The sequence below is a fragment of the Oncorhynchus keta genome, chromosome 3 (assembly GCF_023373465.1).
Source record: "Oncorhynchus keta strain PuntledgeMale-10-30-2019 chromosome 3, Oket_V2, whole genome shotgun sequence".
In the NCBI taxonomy this organism is placed as follows: Eukaryota; Metazoa; Chordata; class Actinopteri; order Salmoniformes; family Salmonidae; genus Oncorhynchus; species Oncorhynchus keta.
Window position 1 is genome coordinate 25,793,674 of NC_068423.1, and position 12,073 is coordinate 25,805,746.

Consider the following 12,073-nt stretch of genomic DNA (forward strand, 5'->3'; position numbering starts at 1 on the left):
GATAGCTAGCTTGATAGTTAGCGACACTATGTCACCCCCGCCCGCTGTGTACCAGTGTCCTCCTTTGGACTAGCTGGCTAAGCTAACACACTGTGTAATTCGCTCCCGCCTGCTAAACGCTTGCCATCACCGTTAAGAGAATTGTACCGTTGTCACCTCCGCCCATTCTTCTGTGGAGTTTATTGATCCAACATGATTGTGCATTAATGACCCCTACTTTACTGGAGCACCCCCGCCTCACACCTGTCCTAACTTAAAAATGGATCAATTAAAGTATAATGAGGGGTTGCTGCAAATGCAGGAATGCCTCGAATTGGACGCCCCAATTGCACCCTTCACGACCAACCACCCTACTTTCGTTTTTTCCTTAATTAACCTTTTGTCTTATGTAAAGGTAACATATCATACTCATTTGAGTATGCCGGATTTAAATGTACTATGTTACGTCTAGTCTATGAGACCAGGCTGGCGCGACAACTCGGGCACAGAAGACAATTCTCTCTCTCAGGTCTAACACAATTAGAGATGGAGCAGAGGAATGCCGACTGGCATGCTAAGCCAGTGGACCGCTGAACTTGCCCTAGGTCTTTTCTAGAAAGAAACTCAGCTCAACAACACCGAAGAGACTGTTTCACAGTGTCGCAGAGATTGTTGTTTCAATAAGGGCAGTTCAGAAGTGCCCTAATTGTGAGAACAAGTGTAATCTACGCTGACAAATTAACACTTTAACCCGATTCCCGTCAAATGTTCTAGTTTCGTGAGTCTTGACATTCCACTGTCATGTAAACAATAGCAAACAACTTACCTGGCTTCTTCACATTTCTCAGCTTCATCGTGATGCACTCAGGTGCATTCAAAAACACGTATTAACACCCGAAAGAAATACAAGCATGGAAAGTTAAGATCAGTGTTCACAATTATTTAAGATTCCCCAGTTAATACAGCAAAGAAAACGCAACTTTTTTTTGCACTGTGACTTCGACTAAAAGTTCGAACTTCTTTAACAGCATCCTAGAAACCAGGGAAAGGGAATTTTGTACATTTGGGGGCGGTGTCCTGGCTCTTTAACCCAGCCTTGCGGAGACAGAGGGCGGTCGCTAATTGGCCGAAGTACGCCAAGCCTTCTTATCAGGAGCGATTTCAGCACAACTTCTGACTGAGAAGACACCAATCACCGTGCACCCATTGCAAAAACAAAAGAAGTCACATAGTTTCTAAAACAACGTAGCTGGAACTAACAATAGCTAATATCCAGGACATTATCCTTAAGATTATGAGAAACAAGTTTAATAGAATGGTTTGCTGACAGACAAAAGCAGTCATGATTAGGTCGCAGTCCCTTGAATCAGAATCGCCTTTATTCGCCAAGCACATTTACAATGGGTTACCCGGAATTTGACTTGGTTCATTTGCGCTGCTATAACAGTCCCTCTCCTCGCCCCTACCTGGGCTCGAACCAGCCACCCACGAAACATCGTTACCCATCGCTCCACAAAAGCCGCGGCGCTTGCAGAACAAGGGGAACAACTACTTCAAGGTCTCAGAGCGAGTGACCGCTTACTAGCTAGGCATTTCACATCGGTTACACTGCCAGCAATGTAGGCTATAGCTGATGATGGAACCCGTTTGATTCCATCAACTACCTAGCTATAGACAACATATAGGCAGGCCTACAGTATATACTGTACAATACACCGTGGCTGCCTTGCAAACCCATATGATTATGCAAGATGTCACTATCTTCCATGCATAGCTATGGCCAGCTGATTTATGCAACTTCTCTGCATTCAACTACCCGCAGCGTGCATGTAACCGGGTGGGTATAATTTATGGAACGGAACGTCCCATCAGGAATCTCTTCCAAAAACTGTATAAGTATCAACGTTGCCAACGAGCAACGCATACAAGGTTGTATAGCGGCAGAATAAGATACCGGGGAGTGGGCAATTTGGTTCAGTTTTTCATTCCACACGTTTAATTCTGAAAAAAATGTCTACCTTCACTCTGGTGTCCTATGGACAAACATTAAGAATAAGCTACGTGGTGAGTTGGTGCCTATTCGTCAGCTAAGTGAATTGATCAGGCTACTTTCCATACATTGTTGGAACGTCCCACCAATTATACCCACCCCATGTAACCTAGTGGTTTTCAAACATCTCCCCGGGATAGCCAGGAGTTTCCACAATGTTATAGCCCTGAACTAGCTCACCTATTTAAGTGCTTGCTGAGTAGTTGACAAGTTGCATCAGGTGTGAATGTGATATCAGTGGAAGAGTTCAAATAGATTGAATGGAATAGCTTGAGGGGAGGGTCACCGAGGAACATTTTTTGAAAACCCCTGATGTAGCCTAATGTAACATATTGTAATTGTGTCATTTGATGAGTAAAACCCATAAATTACTAAATGCAAAATATACACCTGCAAAACCCACTGACGGCGGAACTTACGTGGTCTGTTCCTCTTCAGTGATTCAACTCTTCTTCGTAACCTGCATCTTTTCGCAGGGGAGGACCCATTGGCTTCGACGTCATCGGTATGCAGATAATGGAAGTGTTCAACGTCGCTCGTACCGCCACTACAGTTTCCGCTTGAATTGAATGCATTGCATCCACCGTTGCTAGCCTGAGAATGAAACCCTCTTTGTAGTCCATTGGCATAACACGATCCCGACCCTTTTTTGTCGATAATTGATTTGCCTGTATCCATTGTTGCAGCTAACTAGCTACGTATGATATAAGATGGTACCAAGCTAAAGGAAACGAGCTGCTATCAATATAGCTGACATTAGCTCATGCAATAAAATGCAACGCTGCGCGCACGCTCAATACAAAAAAAAATGTGTTTCATATGAAATTGCTCTTAAATGGTAGAACATATTTATCCGCTCTTGGTACCGATAACTTTTATTCTGTTGATTAAAAAGTGTGAAGACCTATCCGCTAAAACACGGTTTGGTCGAGGTCACTGTCGGTCATTATCGCACTTTTACAGTCCGCCGCCGGAGTCGAACTGCCAGGTTGTTCGCTAGCTAGTTACGTCACACACAATGGCTCCTTCGAACCCGTTTACCCTCTCCAGGGGACACAGGCAATGCGCTCCTCTTCTATACAGAAAATACAACCAAGCATTTAGGGTACATGCCTAAAAAGTTGAATAGTCGCCTAGGCAATGGGTCATCTAATTATTGTTAGATTATTAAATGTGATTCCCTTTGGAGGCAACGTTCAGCCGTGGCTCTGCCATATTTATAGGTATGCATTAAGCAATGGTCATGCGTGCTGTGAGTAGCCTAGACAGTAATGTTGACATGATTTATAACACACAGCATGACCGGCTGTGATGAACATTTTCCTATATGTGTCAAAACTGACTCAGATGGAGAAGCTGTTTACTTCTCGTTATGTCATGTCGTTTTTTTCCCCAAACCTTGCTTTTCACATGTGATTATGAAGCTTTGTTTACACCGGTGCATCTCTGTGGGTCAGAGGTAAATGGTGAGTTATTGATACTTTGTAACCTATATAGTGACGAAACTGTCAGAGTGTATCTTTGGGTGTTGCCATCATTACCTTCTGTTTTGATCTGGCACAAACTATGCTAGGACAAACTGATGGGATTGCTCCTCACATTTATTTTTGAAGTGGTTCTTATCTAGGCACACACTTAACATTTGGTCTGGTGAGGTTGATATGATTTTCAGAATATCTATTTATAAGAAGTTATATTATTTTGCCGTAGGTCTACTGTGAACAGACAGTACAGTCAAATATTCAGAGTGGAAATGGTTGCGCAATAGCCTTGCAGACCAACCTGTTGTTCATATACCTGCGTCATGATTAGAACTAGGCTACTGAGGACAGGCTACTCAGGTTCATGAGTGAAACTTCCAAGTCCTAAAGCTCTCTATACCCTAGTTTCAGTAGTTTGTGAGACTGAGTATTTACTGTGTAGTTAAAATATGTATTTTAAAGTAGTGTTCATTTACTATTTCAATCAGTTGTTTATTTATTTAGCAGACTATAAATGTTTTGTAGGCCTACTGCCTACAAATGAAGCTTTTAGCGACAATTGTGTAGACTACTAAAACGAAATAACCAAACCAAACAAGGGCCAGGTTTTAATCCAACCACAGATTATGGGCATTGAGGTTTTTAAAGGATATTTCCGTTTGAGCCGACATATAGCCTTGGCTACTACAGCGTTTACTCTGAAACGTGGGAACATTGACTTTAAAACCCATAACAATTATTTGCTGAAAAATGACTTTACTGCTTTTAGCCCACACAAACACATTGAATAACAGATTCACTGTATGGAACAACAGATAGCCCCCCCCCAAAAAAAAAATAATCAAAAGGAAGTTTGTCCTGGTGTCTGTCCAATATCTGAGAGATATAAGAAAGATCAGGATTTATTTATTTTTAAATCATTTTTATTACATGCATTTAACCCTTTATACAGTCTCCATTATATACTCCTGTTTATTTTTACAACTAGTGGGGGGCGGGACTTTCAGAGAGTCTTGTGAGGCCTGTGGACATTCTAGAGTCTCACCTTTCCACAGAGGGGACAAATTAGTGTGTAGCCCAAACTGTTGGGACACTACAGACAGAGGTTGGCAGATCTGTGACTTCAGAAGAGTCTCCTGACACTTGTGGAGGTCGTAGATCAAAACGGAGAACATCATCGTGTTCTTGACAGTCTCGTCTTTCCATAGCAAGGTCATATTAATGTTAAACGATATACTTTTTTTGTGAGAAGACCGATTTTCGGGATGCCTACTGGTCTGACAAACACTGCTCTAACTCTGTCTTTCACTGCAGATAGGGCTCATCTCTAGCTTAAACTGACTGATTCTTTTAATGAGGATTTTTTATTATGCTAATTTAATTTTCACGGGGGCGTGGACATTAAGTCCACTCTTTTGTTTTTTTAAGCTATAATGACCCTCGACCTATATGCACACCAGTGTGTGATAATCGGATTTCTCTGTCTGCACTATGTAACAAGTGCCTGAAATGATATTATTTGTGTCTGCTGAAATTAAAAAGTTTGTTTTTACTCTAATCAAACGCGTTCACCGTAGGAGAGATTTTATCCTTGTCTTGTCCATGTCCGTAATCTTTGAGGGATTTACACTACCGTTCAAAAGTTTGGGGTCACTTACAAACGTACATACTTACAGCTACAATAGTCATTTAGAACATTAACAAGGTCTACACTTTATTTCTGATCAATTTGATGTTATTGTAATGGACAAAAAAAAAGTTTTTTTCTATCAAAAACAAAGACATTTCTTAGTGACCCCAAACTTTTGAACGGTAGTGTACATGTCCACCAGTATGTGCTGTTTCTGTCGTATTTGCATCACAAATGTCTTGTGAATGAGACTCATTAAGCATGTAGCCTATGAGGATTGGAGTATCAAATAGGCTTTGGTGTGTAGAGTAGGCTTTCACCTGGTAAACTGAATTGTGACGTGTGTTGGGAGAATCTGGAATATTAATACCATCTAGTGGCCAGAAGCATGAAGTAGTAGAGATACCTTAGAACAACTGACCTGCTCTTTTATATTTGGAACAAGTAGGATATGTTGTCTTTGTTTAATTTACCCTCAGAACCAGCAGCTCCTGAACAAACTCACAGAACTAAAGAAAGAAGCTATTCCAAAATGTCACCTTTTCATTAAGATTTGACAGTTACTCTTTAACAGTTCTCTTTATTGCTTTCCTTGTTTCAAAACAACAAAAAAAGAAGCCCCAAACTTTTCATGCTCTATTTGAAGGAAGGTGTCTGTTTTAACTGTCACTCTTTTACCAACAATCTCACACAGATAATTCCATTTTAATATAAGTAAGACAAGAGCACTAAAGGATCTATTTTCTCATGCCAGCTTCTAGGACACAATATACCACCATCATTCATCGAAAGCCCCATACGCAGAAACTCATTATTTTTGGTACAGTTTATTTAGATTTTTACATTTAACCTTTATTTAACAGTTAGTACAGTCGGTCAGAATATAAGATAAAACCTGAGTTGACTGAGGTTGGTAAGCTTTGTCGAGGAATATGTGTAGTGTTGTTATTTTTCACCAGGGCAGTTCTGAACCATTCCAGTTGTAGGCTTTCCCCGTTTTGTCAATATTCAGGCTATCTATAATGCTCATGAGGCAGTGCACGGAGTGGCTCGTGCTGAAGAGCTTGTCCTTGGGCACATTCTTGTGATAGGGACGAGACAAATCCGTATTCACTGTGCCGGGATGCATGGACACGCACACCACTCTGGGCCTGCTCCTCCCCAGTTCAATGGACAGGTTCCGCGTGGCCATGTTGAGTGCTGCTTTGGACATCCTATAGCTGTACCACCCGCCAAGACCTAGATGGACAGACAGAGTTCATGCTGAAATGGTTCAACTTACAACTTGAATGGCCACGCCCATATGCAGGTCACATAATGACCCTCGCTTTTAAACGTATAGACTGCTTAATGTGTGAATGTGTAACCACAAACTTAAGTCAATAAAACTGTCAAATTATATTAGCCTACATCAATGCACTCTATTTGAAATAGTCAAATTTGAAAGTCAAATAGACGCCCTTAGACACTTGATCATTCATAAGGATGAGTCATAAGGAAAAGGAGGACCAAGCACGCCCCCATTCCCATCGACGGGGCTGTAGTGGAGCAGGTTGAGAGCTTCAAGTTCCAAGACAGCACACAAAGACAGTCATGAAGAGAGCAAGACAAAACCTATTCCCCCTCAGGAGACTGAAAAGATTTGGCATGGGGCCTCAGATCCTCAAAAGGTTCTACAGCTGCACCATCGAGAGCATCCTGACGGGTTGCATCACAGCCTGGCATGGCAACTGCTCGGCCTTAGACCGCAAGGCACTACAGAGCGTAGTGCGTACGGCCCAGTAAATCACCGGGGCCAAGCTTTCTGCCATCCAGGACCTCTATACCAGGTGGTGTCAAAGGAAGGCCCTAAAAATGGTCAAAGACTCCAGCCACCCTAGACATAGACTGTTCTCTCTGCTACCGCATGGCAAGCAGTACCGGAGCACCAAGTCTAGGTCCAAGAGGCTTCTAAACAGCTTCTACCCCCAAGCCATAAGACTCCTGAACAGCAAATCAAATGGCTACCCAGACTATTTGCATTGCCCCCCCCTTCTACGCTGCTGCTACTCTCTGTTATTATCTATGCATAGCCACTTTAATAACTCTACCTATATGTACATAATTACCTCAACACCGGTGCCCCCCGCACATTGACACATTGCCTCGGTTCCGGTACCCCCTGTATATAGCCTCCACATTGACTCTGTACCGGTACCCCTGTCTACAGCCTCCACATAGATTGACTCTGTACCGGTACCCCTGTATACAGCCTCCACATCTGTACCGTAATACCCTGTATATAGCCTCCACATTGACTCTGTACCGGTACCCCCTGTATATAGCCTCCACATAGACTCTGTACCGGTACCCCTGTATATAGCCTCCACATAGACTCTGTACCGGTACCCCTGTATACAGCCTCCACATAGACTCTGTACCTGTATATAGCCTCCACATAGACTCTGTACCCCCTGTATATAGACTACCCCCCACATTGACTCTGTACCGGTACTCTGTACCCCCTGTATATAGCCTCCACATAGACTCTGTACCGGTACCCCTGTATACAGCCTCCCCCTGTATATAGCCTCCACATAGACTCTGTACCAGTACCCCTGTATACAGCCTCCACAGCCTCCACATTGACTCTGTACCGGTACCCCCCGTATACAGCCTCCACATTGACTCTGTACCGGTACCCCCTGTATACAGCCTCCACATTGACTCTGTACCGGTACCCCCTGTATATAGCCCCACTATTGTCATTTACTGCTGTTCTTTAATTAATTTGTTATTCTTATCTCTTACTTCTTTAGGGATTTTCTTAAAAGTGCATTGTTAGTTAAGGGCTTGTAAGTAAGCATTTCACTGTAAGGTTGTTATTAATTGATCGAATTGTTAAAATATTAAACAAATCAAATACAAAAAAAATCAAAAATCAAATGTAGTTTGTCACAACAGGTAGACCTGTTGTATTCGGAGCATGTGACAAATAACATTTGATTTTCGATTTGTAGTCGTTTAATATTTTAACAAATAATAATTCGATCAATTAAGATGATTCTATGATTGATGGGATTGACTTCCAAACATGATACATCTGATGCATACCATTATCACCAATGGATCCGACTTTTGCAGTGATGTTGACAATGATCCCACTATGCTGTTTGGCTTTCTCTGGCGGCTGCTGGCCAAATGCACCACTACCCTTCTGCAATAGCGGAGCGAAGTACTTGGCCATCACCAATGGTCCCACAGTGTTTGTTGTCAATGTTGAGATTATTCCCTAAAAACACAACAATGAATGAGTCTGACATTTGAGAAAAACCACTCGTTTTAGTATACAGTTGAGGGATGGGGCTAGGGGAAAACATGTATCACCTCTCAAATCCATAGACAGTATTCTCAATATAAGGACTGGCAGTCCATGACATCCACATGATAGTTTTAACCATGTTGTGAAGAATGTTGAATGACATTGTTTTACAATCAATAAGTAAATATAGTACGGGTTCTGAGGGGCTATTCAAGTTGTAACATTTTCATCAAGAAAATAACTGTCATGGATTTCAAATTCTCAAAAATGTATTTACCAATATAGCCCAGCTGTTAACCAATCACAGATGTAGCTTTAACTGTTCAACGAGCCGTTTGCTTTACTTTTCACTAGTTCCATCACTGATCGTCGTATGACTCGATTTAGTTAGCTTACCTGTGCAGAAACATCCTTCAGGCTGGTCTCACCTTTGCCAGAGGGATGAAGCATCGCCGATGAGTTGATGATCAGGTCAACTTTGCCGAATACCTTTTTAACATGTTCAGCCGCGCGTTGGATGTCATCTTCTCTGTTTACGTCCAATTTCAGAACAGTCATTTTCCCCGGATGTTGCGCAACTAAGCTCATCAACTCCGCGGCATTGTCCGGATTTCTGCATGTCGCGATCAATGCTCCTGGGGCTTTGTTTATTAAGATATTTCTGCAAAATTCGAGTCCCAGACCCCTACTCGCACCCTGTACCAGTGCTACGGCAGCCATGACAAGAAGTGAATGCGATGAAGCCACAGCAACGCCCTCTGTGGGTCGTAGAGAAATCAACTTACACAACCCAAAGTTATTTTGTTTTGTAACAAACACTCAGTCTAGCTAGACTGAGCGCCTTTCTGTTAGCGCTGTCATGTCCACTCTCTGCCATTAATTTGAATAGCAAACATTGGTGAATTAATGAGATCTAGGCCCTGTGTGACCTTAACATTCTATACCCTTCTAATATCACGAAACTGTATTCCATATAGTCAATGTTAACACAACCATTAAATAAAAAATCCACCCAAAACCACTAAATCCCTTTTAATTGACAGTGTTCAATAACAATAATATGTGAGAACAATATTTTTTTTTGTGAACAAATGTTTCATTTAGGTGTTAGAATAAGGTTGGTATCAACATGGAAAATCATTGTGGAAATCTGTTACAGGTCAAGTCGACTACAACATCCACAATGCAATGGGCTGGCTCGCAGACACATTAATACCAAAGACAATATCAGCATGTAACGTAGCTCGTTAGATTGAAACTGTCCTAAACAAACTGCACTATTCATTTAGGCGTATACAATCTCACCATGTTCAACCTGCAGATTGAGTTTGACGTTCGCAACGGCAGATAATACTTTTGAGGAGATAGGAGACGTTGTCTATTTTACGTCAATGGGCCGCACGGTGCATTCTGGGCGATCCTGGGACAACTCTCCTTGAAGGAGTGAACGGGAGTCTTTTGGGCGCTAGCTCAAAAACCCCAACATAAGCACACATTTCGTCAACAAGAAGTACAAATATAATTAACTTGCTAACTGAGGTATCGTATAGCTTAGAAATCGTGAGAAAACGTATTTGCGAGAAGAATTAAGCACGTTTCTCGACATATACACTGACTTTGAGAAGGGATTGGGTGACGACTAATTTAGCAACGGCGTGACGCAACATGACAACGTCAACCCAATTGGTCAACAGTCTGCTGGGTAGCGCGTTACAATTTAATATATTCATTGGATTCTTATCTCATTTCTATAATATCTCTGGCATCTGCACCATGCAATGCGCACTGGACGAAAGAGGCAGCCAAATATACTCCTTTCTGTGTTTGCGATGCGCGCAAATTAGTGGAGGAACAAGGTGGAGTTCTTATAGAACGCCAGTAAAAAAAAGTCTCTATTTACATGTTGCTTATGAGTGCATTCAACACTACTTTTGTAATACAATTGGATTTTAAGTCGCGTATGAATGTCCTGTTTAATATAATGTTTCGTCATCATACACTTTAAACATCTTAAACGTAGATTTCCGACAAAATGTAGATTTCGGCCTAAATCAAATTAAATGCTATTGGTCACATACACTCGCAATAACATCTGCTAAATGTGTGTATCGAAATGCTTGTGAAACTAGATCAAACAGTGCAGTAATATCTAACAATTCACAACAATACACACACATCTAAAAGTAAAACAATGTAATTAAGAAATATATAAATATTAGAAAGAGCAATGTCGGAGTGGCATTGACAAAAATACAGTAGAATATAATACAGTATGTAAATATTATTAAAGTGACCAGTGATTCCATGTCTATGTGTATAGGGCAGCAGCCTCTAAGGTGCAGGGTTGAGTAACCAGGTGGAACCGGCTAGTGATGGCTATTTAACAGTCTGATGGCCTTGAGAAATAAGTTGTTTTTCACTCTCTCGGTTCCAGCTTTGAAGCACCTGTACTGACCTCGCCTTCTGCATGATTAGACTGGTTAGACTGTAAACTCTCCTTCCAGACTCACATTAAACATCTCCAATCCAAAATGAAATCTAGAATTGGCTTCCTATATCGCAACAAAGCATCCTTCACTCATCCTGTCAAACATACCCTCGTAAAACTGACCATCCTACCGATCCTCGACTTCGGTGATGTCATCTATAAAATAGCCTCCAACACTCTACTCAACAAACTGGATGCAGTCTATCACAGTGCCATCCGTTTTGTCACCAAAGCCCCATACACTACCCACCATTGCGACCTGTACGCTCTCGTTGGTTGGCCCTCGCTTCATACTCGTCGCCAAACCCACTGGCTCCAGGTCATCTATAAGTCTTTGTTAGGTAAAGCCCCACTTAACTCAGCTCACTGGTCACCATAGCAGCACCCACTTGTAGCACGCGCTCCAGCAGGCAAAAATCTCTGAAGCTGGAGACTGATCTCCCTCACTAGCTTTAAGCACCAGCTGTCAGAGCAGCTCACAGATCACTGCACCTGTACATAGCCCATCTATCTACCTACCTCATCCCCATACAGTATTTATTTATTTATCTTGCTCCTTTGCACCCCAGTATCTCTACTTGCACATTCATCTTCTGCACATCTACCATTCCAGTGTTTAATTGCTATATTGTAATTACTTCGCCACCATGCCCTATTTATTGCCTTACCTCCCTTATCTTACCTCATTTGCACTCACTGTATATAGACTTTTTCTATTGTATTATTAATTGTATGTTTGTTTATTCCATGTGTAACTCTGTGTTGTTGAATGTGTCGAACTGCTGTGCTTTATCTTGGCCAGGTCGCAGTTGCAAATGAGAACTTGTTCTCAACTAGCCTACCTGGTTAAATAAAGGTGTTCTCAACTAGCCTACCTGGTTAAATAAAGGTGTTCTCAACTAGCCTACCTGGTTAAATAAAGGTGAAATAAAAATAAATAAAATGAAAGCGAGGTGAACAGGCCGTGGCTCGGGTGGTGGATGTCCTTGATGATCTATTTGGCCTTCCTGTGACATTGGGTGCTGTAGGTGTCCTGGAGGGAAGGCAGTATGCCCCACGTTGGTGCGTTGGGCAGACCGCACCACCCTCTGGTAAGCCCTGCGCTCGCGGGCTGTCCAGTTGCTATACCAAGCAGTGATACAGC

General features: G+C 42.1%; 2 protein-coding genes across 3 annotated transcripts in view; both read right to left on the minus strand.

Moving 5' to 3' along the window:
- The window catches only part of LOC118368841 (pantothenate kinase 1-like), a 35,544-nt gene extending 34,505 nt beyond the window's left edge, over positions 1 to 1,039 (minus strand). The window contains exon 1 of the mRNA XM_052494167.1: positions 806 to 1,039. Coding sequence (XP_052350127.1) covers positions 806 to 833 — 28 coding nt within the window. The 5' untranslated portion in view covers positions 834 to 1,039. The remainder of the gene's footprint in view (positions 1 to 805) is intronic.
- A 4,661-nt stretch (positions 1,040 to 5,700) lies between these two features.
- zgc:65997 (uncharacterized protein LOC794398 homolog) lies at positions 5,701 to 9,892 on the minus strand. 2 transcript variants are annotated; one of them, XM_035753307.2, is made up of 4 exons: positions 9,747 to 9,892; positions 8,838 to 9,199; positions 8,234 to 8,411; positions 5,701 to 6,379 (listed from the first exon to the last, which is right to left on the minus strand). In XM_035753307.2, exons 2-4 carry the CDS (start codon positions 9,159 to 9,161, stop codon positions 6,093 to 6,095), a joined length of 789 nt encoding a protein of 262 aa, XP_035609200.1. In that variant the 5' UTR covers positions 9,162 to 9,199; positions 9,747 to 9,892; the 3' UTR covers positions 5,701 to 6,092. The 2 variants fall into 2 exon arrangements, with proteins under 2 accessions (XP_035609200.1, XP_052350140.1); XM_052494180.1 differs by having other exon boundaries at positions 8,838 to 9,804.
- Between the last annotated feature and the right edge of the window lie 2,181 nt (positions 9,893 to 12,073).

Bases quoted from the DNA above. Each gene is read 5' to 3' on its own strand.
- zgc:65997 (XM_035753307.2), bottom strand. From the start codon at position 9,161: ATGGCTGCCGTAGCACTGGTACAGGGTGCGAGTAGGGGTCTGGGACTC. The intron at 8,412-8,837 runs GTAAGCTAACTA...TTGTGTTTTTAG, and splicing joins TGAAGGATGTTTCTGCACAG to GGAATAATCTCAACATTGAC. The intron at 6,380-8,233 runs GTATGCATCAGA...CTGTCCATCTAG, and splicing joins CGGATCCATTGGTGATAATG to GTCTTGGCGGGTGGTACAGC.